General features: G+C 39.4%; 2 protein-coding genes across 3 annotated transcripts; one reads left to right on the top strand and one right to left on the bottom strand.

Annotated features, from left to right (window-relative positions):
* Positions 1-970: 970 nt before the first annotated feature.
* On the bottom strand, positions 971-10,749 carry maco1a (macoilin 1a). The gene is made up of 11 exons (XM_072447710.1): positions 10,508-10,749; positions 9,106-9,247; positions 8,887-9,013; positions 8,677-8,800; positions 8,360-8,538; positions 7,254-7,797; positions 7,021-7,179; positions 5,977-6,159; positions 5,672-5,792; positions 4,700-4,874; positions 971-3,121 (listed from the first exon to the last, which is right to left on the bottom strand). Exons 1-11 carry the CDS (start codon positions 10,585-10,587, stop codon positions 2,919-2,921), a joined length of 2,037 nt encoding a protein of 678 aa, XP_072303811.1. The 5' UTR covers positions 10,588-10,749; the 3' UTR covers positions 971-2,918.
* Positions 10,750-10,805: 56 nt separating this feature from the next.
* On the top strand, positions 10,806-13,805 carry srfbp1 (serum response factor binding protein 1). 2 transcript variants are annotated; one of them, XM_072447712.1, is made up of 3 exons: positions 10,806-10,930; positions 11,631-12,275; positions 12,396-13,805. In XM_072447712.1, exons 2-3 carry the CDS (start codon positions 11,631-11,633, stop codon positions 13,764-13,766), a joined length of 2,016 nt encoding a protein of 671 aa, XP_072303813.1. In that variant the 5' UTR covers positions 10,806-10,930; the 3' UTR covers positions 13,767-13,805. The 2 variants fall into 2 exon arrangements, with proteins under 2 accessions (XP_072303813.1, XP_072303812.1); XM_072447711.1 differs by having other exon boundaries at positions 10,809-10,887.
* Positions 13,806-13,819: the final 14 nt, after the last annotated feature.

Genomic DNA, 13,819 nt, shown 5'->3' with positions numbered 1-13,819 from the left:
TTTCTCTGATCGAGCTCAAAACAACACTTTTTGCATCTAAAGACATTGAAATTCAATAAATATTCAATATTATAATATTTGGTCTTAGTATTAACATTAGCGTTAGCATTAGCGGCAGGTCTCTGTTGCTAGGTAACGGAGGTACAGGGAGGAGGGGGTACAGTGTCTTATTCTTTAGACTTTAGCCTAAAGAATAAAGTCTAAAGAATAAAGTCTAAAGAATAAGACAATGCAGTGTCAGGGCGATCACGATCAAAACACGGTCCCGCGGGTGGCGAGAGCCATCATCACCGCAAGCGCGGCTTTAATTATTATTAAAACATTTTGGGTTGAAAATTTGCTTTTTGGGAATATACTCTGTGAATAATGGGCTCTATAACTAAAGTGAATGGATGGTGAGGGATCTGCTTGTCCCCATCGTGATGTTATTGCTTTGCCTGGAATATCCCACAGTATGGCATTAAATGTATCTATCTCCATGGAGACAAGCAGGTGGCACCACCAGCCCAAGATACAGGTCAGATCTGTGGAGAGGCGAGCCCACTACCAGTTAGAATGTATGTTTTTTAAAGTATTTTTGAGCCACAATGTAGTTTAATAAATGAAAGATAGTTAAGTTTAATGCCACATAGTGAAACATTCTAATTAAAGCATCAACATCTCCATGGAGACAATCAGATAGTGGAGCCCCCACCCACAATAAATGTTACATAATACATCTTTACATATACCGTTCTATAACATACCTAAAACTGACCAAAAATTCTAAAAAAGACAAGTAGCTTTTCAGTAATTGTAAGTTATCATTCACCAATTAAAAATTGTGTTTTCCCCTCCCGAACATTTATATAAAACAGATGTAGAGTGAACAGTTTGTATTGCCACCAGCAAAACTTTCTTTAATATGTGACAAAGTGAATGGAGACACAGTCACCATCACTTCAAACAAAGGAAATAAACCAAGTGGAACAATGAGGAACAATGCACTTTTTACTTTCTTTTCCTTCTAATAAAAACTGGTAGAAACAACTCAAATACTGAAATCACAACGCCAGAGCGATCCACAAACTACTTTTCCAGGTAGGCAAAATGACATCACAACATGGCGATAAGGGGCCAGAGTTCCCGGCACAACATTCACAGAATCCTTCCTGATCAAAAAAGATAAGGAACTCAACTGAATACAATGTGGAAATACCAAAGATGTGCCACTCAATAATCCAATGTCTAGAACAAATAAATAAAAGTGCCAACACAACCATTCTACTGCCTAATCATGATCAGCCCCGAAACCTTGTAAACACGACACCATCCAAACAAGTTCAAATGACAAAAGTAACAGCACTCTATTGCAAACATTGGGCTAGCTACACTGATCAAATGTATAGATGGAAAAAAAATGAACACCAACACTTTTGAACGGAGAAATTAAATGAAATAAAACATTCTTCAGTAATAATGTACATCGTAAACAGCTAAGTGCCAGCTTTTGGGCCATAAATAAGTGAAATAAACAGCTCGGTTAGTGTTTGGCATACCAAGACTGTGTCACTGCAAAATCACAATAAATGTACTTTATACCAACTGATATGTCAATCCTGTGAGGTTTGAATGAGACAATCCGTTATGTCAAATGTACAAGTTGACATTTAATTATTTTTGCCTTAATAATACTGAATTGGATATGCTTATTATTGGTATACACTGGTACATAGAAAAATTGTGTATTTATTATCGATTGATGCTTTTGGATTGATGTGACTTCACTGTCGTACAAAGAGAAATCAGAAGGCACTATACATCTGCACACTGCCAAAAATGATCACTACGTAATTAAAAAACGTCTTGAATTCAGAATACTAATATCATTTATAGTTTTTATTGATATTATAGTTTAGATCTGTTTAGTTTGTTTAATTTGGGAATTCAATGTCTTAATTCATTTTATTTTCTTACTTTTTTCAATGTAAATTTTGTAAGTTCAAGAAATTAAAAAAAGTCTCATTGGTATAACACATTTTCATTTAAATTGTGAACTAAATTAGTCAAACATCTTACTCCATGGATAGATTGAACTAAAAAAAAGATTGAAAACATAGAATCCAGAAATCTTACTAACTATAAATAAGTCTACACCAGTCAAAAGTACAAAATTCAAGTGCTTTCTAATTAATGTAGATATCTGTTTTTGCAGTGCAAGTAGTGGTAACAGCGTGTTACCTGGACATCATTAAATCCAAAGATCTTTATGGCCTTAACTGGTTTGAATTTGGTCCAGACGGAGTGAGGAGAGATGTCTGCAGCGAGTAGTAATGTTATGTACTTGTAATGTACTTGTAATGTGACGTTTTGGCAGTGCCAGGTCCGATCGATTATCTTTAAGACCAAAAAATACATCTTGACTTGCTAATTTGCGCTAGCATGGGATTGTACGTGGACTGATTACAATTACTGACTGTTGTACTTTTCTAGGAATGCCCACTACAGTAAAAAAAACAACTGAAAAAAAAACATTGCAAAAAAAACAACAAAAAACAATCACTGGTTTCGTCGTTGGAAATATCAAACATGAATAATAGTACATTCATGTATCTCTCAAGGGATTTTACTGTACAGGCAAATGGATACAAAATTAAAACATTTCCTCTGTCTTGATTCAAAGTAAAATGTAAACAAAAATGGTCAAGTTGTAAACTGTAAACCTAGAATTAACATATTCCCTTGTCCATTTTTTGAACAAACAACACTGTATAGTAATGGCTCGATCCCAAAAACTCCAATAAATGACATTCTAATTCTAAAAAAACAACCGTTGCTGCATGTCCAATCACATATAAACTTGTAAACACACACGGAAATCCAATCCAGAAGTTTTACCAAAATAAAGTTTACAGCCAATTAGTCTGACTGTCTCAGAGTCACTTTTTGAGAGGCTGGTAGACTGAGGCGTTGGGGTCCAGGGAGGAGGAGCTATTGTCCATGAATTTGGAGGAGTAGTGCGGGGCGACAGGGCTCAGGCTGTTGCCGTCTGCTGAGTACGACAGGCTGGGCATCACCGCCATCACCTCGGCGATCTTCTGCTTCAGCTCGGCGATCTCCTGCTCCCTCTGGTGGATCTGGCCTAAAAGTAGAGGGGGGAAAAGACGATTGTGAGTGCATGTTCGGGGGTAGAGTGGCCGCAGTTTACCGGTACATGAAAATAATAGTACTCAAGTAGTGGTGCGAAGTAGTGGGCCGAGAGATGACCCAAGTAAGAGTGAAACAGTATTTGAGGAAACTGCGAGTAACAGTCTGTCTGATATGTACCGTGTTTTCCGCACTATAAGGCGCACTTAAAAGCCTTTAATTATCTCAAAAAAATGTGCGCTTTATAATCCAACGTGCCATATATATGGATTCATTCTGGTTGTGTTTACTGAACTCAAAGCGATTTTGTTTGGTAACCGTTTTCTTTCCCTTAATGGGCCTTTATATATGAAAAAATGATAAAAAATAGACCATTCATTGACAGTGCGCCTTATAATCCAGAGAGCCCTATAGTATGGAAAATACTGTAATTTGAAGTGAAGGTGACAAGAAGGACCAACATTAAATAATAAATAAATAAATAATTCATGCAATCTAGTGTTTTCAAATGATAGACGCAGATATTAACGAAAAAATCTAATCTGAAGAAGCTTTGCAAGGTCATAACATTTTGGCAATGTTTCAGTAAGTGTTGTTTATTTGTAGACTTACTTAGAAGTAAAAGTATGTTGTTCCAAACTGCTCTTGTTATTCCTTGTTGTTAAAATTGTTGTTAAATTAGGATTAGTATTGTCACAATGTCAATTTCTTAAAGGTGTAATGGACGATTTTTTGGCATTAAATCTGAGTCTTATTTCCTTGTGGCGTGGACTGTCGATTAGTCCTGCCACGTATCAATCACACCTTCTGCCCAGCTGCAGCCTCGTCGGCTCGTCCCCAGGAGAGCAGCACGTTTCCCTGTGTCTAAGCGCATGGATCTATCATAATATAGTTCCCTCAGTGTACAGGCAAAAATTAAGACAGAGAAAGACAGTTCGAGCTGACTCAGAAGAGACGGAAAGCTACGGGAGATGAGAGATGCGATGCGATCCGTCGCACTAATAAACAAACGCACTTTGCTTTTTTGTGCGTCTGCTTGCGCACTTCCGCCTGAGTTCTCAAATCGGCGAAAAATCTTTCATTACTCCTTTAATACTGGCTTAGAATTTGTTTTAAATTATATTCAAATTCTTAAAAGTATTTCTATTCACCGTCTAGATTACAGTACTAATGTTACGTGAAAAGGAGCAGGTAAATACTTAGTCCGCTTCAAAAGCCTCACAAACCAGTAAATGCACTGTAACTGATCTCTGTGTGGACAATATAAACCTATATTAAAATAAACTTTCCTGTGTGTTTCTGTGTATACTGTAATGATATTTCAAATAATTATGTATATGTTTATTCTTTCTACGCAATGCCTTCTTAATCCACCAAATATTGACATTAAACCATACACGTATTTACACAGCCTGTGGACTGTTTACATGTAGTTATACAGTAGTTTATGTCCCTCTTCTGTCGTATTCTAAGAAGGAAAGAATGATAGAAAGATATGAAACTCCGATGTCGCTAAACGATTGTGTCATTACATTAACTAGTTGGTCTGACAGGTGTTGTCCGTGTAGTTTACCTTGTGCTATTTCCAGCTGTCTTTTGGCGTCCCCCAGAGCAGAGAAGAGATCCAGTTTGATCCTGGTCTCCGCGCTCAAGCTGTTCTCCAGGTGCTGGGTTTTCTCTTGCATGGCCGACAGAGCGGACATCAGCACCTCTGTGTCCTTCTCATTCTCCTTATACTTCCTTAGCTCCTGTGGGCACCGACCAATGACGAGTTGAAGTGAGGGGAACGTGTACAATCAACCACACCAACACCCACCAACAGCATTTTATAAGAGAGGTAATCATATTAGCATGTCACAGAAGAAAAAAGTAGTTTCATTTGATTAATATTTAAAAGTGAATGACAATCTGGGGGAAAAGGAGCTTAATAAGAAAGTAACAAATATTGTGGAGCGGCTCATTGTATTTAATAAATGCTTAATTATTATATATACCGTATTTTCCGCACTATAAGGCGCACTGGATTATAAGGCGCACTGGATTATAAGGCGCACTGTCAATGAATGGTCTATTTTCAATAATTTTTCATATATAAGGCACACAGGACTATAAAGCGCACAAAATCGCCTCGAGGTCAGTAAGCACAATCAGAATGATCCATATATAAGGCGCACTGGATTATAAAGCACGCAGTCGTTTTTTGAGAAAATGTAAGGTTTTTAAGTGCGGAAAATACGGTATATGTATTTTTTCTTATTAAAATGAAATATTTGCAGTCATAACCCCCTGCTTTTTATCATTTAATGCAAAGAATCAATGCATTTTAGGAGTCGAGTCTGATAAAGCCTTTAATAATGAGACTTTTGAATCACAATATTGCAAATATCACTAGAAAATATACTCTAGCCATAACGGCATGACACAGACTTTCCACAGCACAGCAAATTGCTCTTACTGGTCTAATAAAAAAACTCATTTATGAAGTATAGTTGGTGGTAATAGTATAAACTACAATGATTTGAGTAGAGTGAATGTAACACCGCACCTGGCATTTGCCCTCCAGCTCCCGAATCTGCTCCTCCTTTACTTTAGTGTCGATGCTGAGCTTCTTGCACTCTGTTTCCAAATCTCTGATACGACCACGCAGAGTGTCAGTAGACTCCACCCTGTCACGCAAATAATGAGTATAATTAGAATTATTTTGCTAATTCAATGTGTTTAAACCTCCCAGCAATATCACAATGTCACAATTTTAACACCTCAAAATGTCCCCGCTTGTGATTTCCATATGCAGAACAATCTCATATAGTAATCACGGTGACAGGGATATCAATAGTGGACACGGAATACCTGGTGGCAGCCGCTAAAGCCACGGCCCGCGCTGCAGTGGCCTCCTCCATCTTCTTCCTCTTCCGCTCCTCGGCCAGCTGTTTCTCGGCCAGAGCGCGTGCCTCCTGCTCGGACTTCAGCCTCTTCTCCAGCTGCGAGATGGTCTGCTTGTCCTTCTGCTTGGCCTGGACCGCGCTGTGGAGCCTGTGACGAGAACGTGACGAGAACGTGTCAACGTGCGGCTTTGGACGACATTCAGTTCGATATCTGCAGGTACTTTTGGGGTTTTTAAAAATGTGTTTGCAAATAAAATCACTTACTCACTATCGTTCTATGTTACAGAAAATACAACTCTGTCGTGTCATTCAAAAGTTTACTATAGACTAAAATTTGTTAATTTAAAGTAAATGTTTAAAACACCTTCCTTCTGTTGTTGCTGTTGTTGAAGCCAGCCCACTCTAGTGTTGCATTATATAAAATCACATCTGTGCTGTGTGCATGCTGTAAACAAACAGGCCTTACACCTTATGTGAGATAAAGCAGTCATAGACGGGTCGAAATAAAACTTACAAATAATTGCTATCTTAGACCAAATAATAGGATTTTTTTTGCAACTGTAACTCCTGATGTGATAAAGTGTAAATCATGTTGTTCTTAATTACATTCACACGCACAGATGAATCCTAGTACGATCTTGATCCGGTTGTTATGTCATTTTGAATTTCTGTTAAAACGTTGTGGAAATAATTATGAGTCAAAACGGTTACATAATGACATATAGTCACGCTGTTGCAACTGCAGATAACTCATTTACCTTGAGCATTTGAGTCATAGACACGGTGGGAGTGCGTACATGTCCAAACACATGTCTAATATTTTGCTGGCTGTTTCTTGCCCCGTGCAACTGAATGTTACATGAAACGGTTATCTGAGTACAAAGAAAGTTCTCCACATGTGTAAGGGTTAGGGTTTTTCAAATCAGACTAGGCTAGAGCGTTGGATTTCCTGCAGCGTATGTAAACTTAGTGGAAGTGCCTCGATGCCTGAGACTTCTGCACAACCCACTTGTTCTGGAGGAGCTCGTTGTCCTGGCGCAGTTGGCTCAGTTCCGAGCGGAGGCTGCGGTCCTGGCTGCTCAGAGAGGAGACCTGACTGCGTAACTCCGACTCCAGCTGCCTGTTGGCCTGCAGATCTGCCTTTAGACGCTTCACATCCTGCTCCAACCTGAAGACAGAAGATGTGCAATAGGTTTTTTTAGTACAACCTGACTTAAAAACGACATGATCCGTCTCTCTTACCGCACTAAGGCATCCGGTTTGCCCAGTTGGTTGTTGGGGATGCAGTTCTCCACAGGATCCTTCTGACCCTTTCCCGCGCCTTTCTGCTTCTTCTCGTTCTTGTTGGCCACGGGTCCTCCTTGTGGGACGCTGCCGTTTGAGGAACTATGATTTCTTGGCGGGGAGTTAGAAATCGCACCCCCGCCGCCTCCACTGGAATTTTTGTAGTTCTTCCCCGTGCCCCCCATATCCTCTTTCGAGTGTGTAGTAGTGGTAGAAGTGTTGTCTACGAGCGTGTTTTCTGCCAGCTCGTTGTTCAGTTTTTTGGACCCAACGTAGTGTTCAATGTACTCTGCCTCCTGCAGTTTGGAGTCCAGTGTGTGGATAATACTGTTGTTATTGATACCCACTGTGTTCTGTTTTTTGCCCTCTTTTGAACTGTCCTTCCCCTTTTCTCTATATTCCAGTTCAGGTAATGTGGCCGAAGTGCTTTTCTTTCCGGGAGGTCCTCCGTTTTGTGATATGACGACAGGTTCCGCCTCTGAGATTCCTTTGCTTATTGCAACTGAAAGACACAAGGCAAAGCGGTTGAAGCTACACATAAAAAGAGTATAATTTAGGGCTGTAGTCGATTGACATAATCCTCGGTTGACTAAAGATATGCCCTGTGCTGAGATTAGTTGACTGCAAGGAGACAATGTGACATAGTCTGGCGCCATAATGTTAATATAGAAAAGTACTAATAAGAAAACAATGTTGTTGTCTGTAAAAAGAAACAATTCACTTATAAATCTCAAGCTAGCTCACTCCATGCCTTACCCTTTCTTATTATTTTATTTATCCCAATAAAATAAGGCGTTAAATACTTGAAAATTTCTTTGACAAACAATTTAAAGCATATATCCCAAATATGTGTGATCTGTTTACCCAAAATACCTTTAAAATCTAATATATCTTTAGCCTGCTCTAAAACATCTAACGTAAATAACCTAAATATCTACGTAAATGCTTTACCTTTCTCCATTTTGATAAGGACTCAGCTGCACGTATCAGAAAATCGTGCTTTTGCATTTTTGGAACAATTTCGTAAGAGCGAATAGTCTTGGTTCGATGCACGAATGACATACCTTCTTCTGCCTCTCTCTCTTGTCTCTGTGGCATCTGCTGCTCTGGCGGTAAAGCCTGCTGTAATAGCTGCATGTAGAACTCATTCTCTTTTTGCACCTCCTTCTGTTTCCTCAGTCGCATCTTGTAGCTTACATAGCTCTTGAAGCCGAAGCCCAGGGTCACAACTGGATAGCCGATGCTGTGAAAATATACACAAACAGAGGTCATTTCATCTGCATCTCGTGGGCTTTTCACACATTTCTCTTCGGTATAAGGCTAAAGCTTTGGCAACATTGTAAAAAACATTTGTGCAGAATATTTGAAGAAAAAAACCTACCAATGAGCCGCAAAAGGCCGGCATAGGTCTACATGAAAGTTCTTCAGATCTTTAAATCGGATAGCGGCCTCGATGTACACAAACAAGATCCAAAGCGATACAGTAGGTAAACAAACTCCTCTCTCTTTGAAAAATACAAACATAATGATTAACACGTACAAAGAGTAAAAAAAAAAGCAAATGTTAACAATTAAGAAAGAATCAACTAACCTGTGTGCCAGACATACTGGACCCATACGTAGGTGCTGGCGGCAAAGAACAACCATTGCACGGGAATAAAGAGCAGGCAGATTATGTCTGATGTAAACGCCACACATACAAAGAAGACAGAGAATGCCTGCAAATGGTAATGCAGAAGGGTTTTTATGAATATGACCTTGAATTTTTTATTTTTTTTTTCTAAACTAAAATAAGGGTAGTGTTTCTTACCAGCCCCTGGTATCTAAAGGAGTCGTAGACACTTCTGATGAACAACCAGAAAGGCCACAAGTATTCAAACCGGAACTCCAGAACAAAGTCCGCCAGCAGAACCAGTACCCACACCACCAGGAACTTCAAGTACAAAAAGGTACTGGAAATGACATGAACACAAGAACAGAGATTTACAAATGAGGTTTACAGGCTTTAGGAAAGAGCAACACATACTGTATATTTTTAAGAGCCTTGATAAAGCATGAACAAGGAGTTCATTCATAATTTTTTTTTTTTATTAGGAATAATCAGGCTTAGTGATGCATTAATGCCTAATACCCAACCCTAAGCCATTTATTAAGTACTTACTAAGCCTAACTCTAACCCTGAATAATTCTTAATAAAATATTCAGGCATTACAGGAATGTCACGATGTGAAATGTTTGTGTTACAATTATTGAGAGAAGAAACAGCAGTTTTACAATTAATCACATTCATTTACAGGTCTAACAGCTCAAAATTTTCTCAACAGAAAAATAATTAAGATTGCACATAACATTGACACCAAGATAAATAGTACTTTACGCATATCATTATTTTTTGTACTATTTTGGAGTGAAGATTAAACCGAGTTTATACTCATTGTTGCCGGCTGCAATTCTCACAGTTAATTGTTTAGTTCTTGCAATATTGTAATCTGAATGATCACGATTATCAATTAACCAAATCCTTTTGACATCCCTAATTACTCAAGGCTAATTAAGGTGTAGTTATTTCAAAGTTAAATGAACAACATTTGCATATATTACAAAGTTACACACAGCATGCAGGACAAAACGCAGAGAACAGTAGAGTACAGGGTGAACAAAGGGGACAGGGGTGAGGGTACATGTCTGAACATGCACACATGCTGCACATCGGTCAACTCACCACAACACAGAAATAGAACAGCTTGTAATTCCCTCTTAGGTTACTTCATTCCATGCATGCAGTATTGTTCTTTTCGACTGGTAAATGCTGGACCAGTGACAGTCCAGACAAAGCGCAGGTGAGACAACAAAACAAGCGCCTGTCACTGATGCTGTCATTTCACGCTAAAACTACATTTTCACACAAGATGCATTCATCAACGCGCTAAACCGAGATGGCACAAACATAAACCATCAGAAATGTCTATGCAATTACGTTTTAACGCATTCCAAAATAATTGGCTAGCGAAAGGGAGAAAATAATCACGCATTTGCCGCCAGTAAAGTAACAGCACAGCAGGCCTGCCTTTGTAACAATATTGAAACATGCTCATTTAGCTGTTTAAAAGCACATACATCAGACCGGATTGAAATACGGATGTACCAGAGAGAGGGAAGCCTGTCTTGACATATTCAGAGAGGCGCCATTGTTACACAGCCCCGTTTTGTACCTGCTATATATACCCTCGGTGATTCGGTTCCGTTTTATCGGCCGTCGGAGTTTGCTGCAGTCCGCATTGCGCCGCTTCATCCTCCCCCCGCTGATTCAGATGTGATATAGCTCCGGTTACTGTGACAGAAGGCGTCATTCGTTCATCCTGCTGTGCACGCTTCTTCAATTATCCACCATTGTTGATGTTTTATGCACATGAAACAAAGAAATAAATAAAAACAGACCGCCGAAGGCCCCTCCCCCTTTCACGACACACTACGTCGGCGCTTGCGTGCGACGTCATCACGCTGCGCGGAGGACGTAAGGGAAACATCATGGCCGCTCTGTGCTGGGAAACGAGACACTTTTCTGGCTGGCAGTTTTCCTTCTGAAACATCGGTAAGTGTCGCGATGCGGTTCTGATATTTTGCATACATGTCTGGTAATGTTGTTGTTGTATTTTGTTTTATTTTGGTTGGTTTGTGTGCAAAGACGAAAGTTTGACAGACATTTTTCACTCAACCACGTTTGTTTTGGCTGTGTGAGACCATACTTCACGACATTTCAATGTGTCTTTGTCATTCGTGATTACTATATCTAAAGTGAATTTAGGGCTGAAACTAACGAATATGTTGCTAATTTAAAGAAAAAAACCCGATTAACAGTTTAGATTGCATGAGGTGTTTTACTAAGATTTTAGATTAAGCTAATGTCCTGCTGCTTGAGATTATTTGATAAATAGTATGTTTTTCATCTAAATCACAAAATGTACATGTTTCCTGTGGAGTTTTGGTATAATTCTTGATTTTTTTTATCATAAAACCTCTTAATTCTGCTCATGGAAGTTCTGCAATATGTGTGTAGTCAAGATAACGATTAGTTGATTACTAAATTACATTAGTTGTCAATCTCAACTATCAATTATTTGCAGTAATTTGGCTTGAGTCAGTCCTAGAAGTGATAATTTTGGACATCCAAAATAGATCCACCGTTGCATAGGATAGTGTGTAGTGTGTCTGTACCATTGACGCTGCTTGTGAAAATGTATATATTTATTTTTCATTTGGCATCAAGTGTGCTAATTTGCTAAAATATGTGATTACAGTGTATTTATTGAATTATTTTTTTGTGATCAATGATAGATGAAGAATATGGAGCTCCCCTTTGAGAACACGCAAGAGATGGAGGAAGAAAAGGAGAGTGCTACTGATGTTGAGGAGTGCAAGAAGACTGAAGTAATAACAGAAAGTACTACAGCTGAAAGGAAACAAGAGGAAGTGCCAGAGACTATTCTGGAACAAGAAGAAGCGCCAGAGACTAGTCAGGAACTAGAAGAAACACCAGAGACTATTCAGGAACAAGAGAAAGCGCCAGAGACAATTCAGGAACTACAAGAGAAAGCGCCAGAGACTATTCAGGAACTAGAAGAAGCACCAGAGAATATTCAGGAACTGGAAGAAACACCAGAGACCATTCAGGAAAAAGAGGAAGAACCAGAGACTATTCTAGAGCCAGAAGAATCTCCGCCTCACGCTGCAGAAGATCAGTGTGAGGCTCCACAGGCCGTACAGGAAAAACAGAAGAGCATTCTCAATCTCAACAATGAGGTGGTAAAGATGAGAAAGGAGGTGAAGAGGGTGCGCGCCCTGACTGTTCGGAAGCTGACGAGGCAAATGGGTGCGCTGAAGAAAAAGAAAGGCAAAGATGCTGATATTGAGCGGAATCAAAGGAGGGCGGCCAGACTGCTGGAAGAGATTCACGCCATCAAGAGCCTTGTGCCAGATTTGGTACGTATTTTTTTTTCATAACCAGTTGGAGAAGTCCAGCATAAATGAGAAATTATTATTGAGTCTATATAGAAGAAACAATTTCTTACTCTAATTTTACCTTCCATCTTTGTATTTTAGGTCACCAAGACGGCATTAAACAAGACCCTCAACTTCGAACAAGTGTGTAAAGACCCCAAAGCAACCATTTCTGATCGAGCTATGACGCGCATTGCCACCCACCCGCAGTTCAACAAAAAGATTGAAGCAATCAAAGCTGCTGTGAAGGCTTTCAAAGAGGAGAGGTTACAAGAAGGAAAGCCTGGTGGAAGGATACAGACAAAAACAGAGAAGAGCAAAAAGCAGTCGCCATCTACCAATCCAGAAAAAGAGTCGGATGTAGTGGTGAACAAAACTGTGTCACCAATTAAAAGTAAAAATTGTGAAACAGACAAAAGTGCTGTGAAGGCTTTCAAAGAGGAGAGGTCACAAGAAGGAAAGCCTGGTGGAAGGATACAGAAAAAAACAGAGAAGACCAAAAAGCAGCCTCCAGCTAGTGATCCAGAAAAAGAGTCTGGTGTAGTGGTGAACAAAACTGTGTCACCAATTAAAAGTAAAATTTTTGAAACGAACATTGTGAAAGCATGCCCTGTAAAGCCTCTTCATAGTTTTCCAGAAGAAAAAGAAGAGCCACAAGTTCAGCAGACAGAAGCCCAAACTGATACAAATAAAATAAAAGGTTCTGTAAAAAATGTACGGTCTAAACCACTAAACAAGTCTGAGAAAGATAAGAACGCTTCTACATTGTTAGAAGTACTCCCGAAACCAAACATGGAGCCAGAGAGTGATGTAGAATTGTCAGAAAGTGAGGAAAAGGAATACTTTGATGACAGTACAGAAGAGCGCTTTCACAAGCAGTCCTCGGGTGAGTCAGAGGAGAGTGATGATGATTTCTTTATGGGAAAAGTGAACAAATTCAAGAAGAAGAAAACAAAACCTGTTGAGAATAAAACCGTTCAAAAGAGCTCAAATATGCTCCAAACTAACAACGTCCAGAGTGAACTTAATGAGCTTGAGTCCAGACTGAAATCTAAAGTTACTTCTCTAAACTCAGTGTTTTGTCCCTCCCTGGGTGGATCAAAGAATGGAAAAGGTGCCGGAAAAGGCAACAGAAAATTTGCGGGCCAAGACAAGCGGAAAGATGGTGTTAGTGGAAACAAAGATTTTAGTAAACAGACCAAATTCCAAAAGCCGTCTGAACATTCAGGTTCAAAGAACAGCAACTCCTATCCTAGAGAGAAGACTTTTGGAAAAGAGCATAAACAATTTGGAGGAAGGGGACAGGCTAAAGAACATATGAGACCAAAAGATAAGAGAGGAGGAAGTATGTCCGCCCATCAAGCACCACAGCAACCACTGCATCCATCGTGGGAGGCTAGTAAGAAAAGGAAGGAGCAACAGGGACTTATACTTGCCTTCCAGGGGAAGAAGATTAAGTTTGACGATGACTAAAATATTACAGTAGTGTTAAATGGTGACAATACAATAATACATTGTTTATACTG

Source organism: Eucyclogobius newberryi, unplaced genomic scaffold (genome assembly GCF_026437365.1).
Source record: "Eucyclogobius newberryi isolate DKJ021-1_F unplaced genomic scaffold, fEucNew1.0.hap1 SCAF_16, whole genome shotgun sequence".
Classification (NCBI taxonomy): domain Eukaryota; kingdom Metazoa; phylum Chordata; class Actinopteri; order Gobiiformes; family Gobiidae; genus Eucyclogobius; species Eucyclogobius newberryi.
The sequence above is the reverse complement of the archived record's forward strand: the minus strand, read 5'-3'. Positions and strand labels throughout refer to the sequence as shown.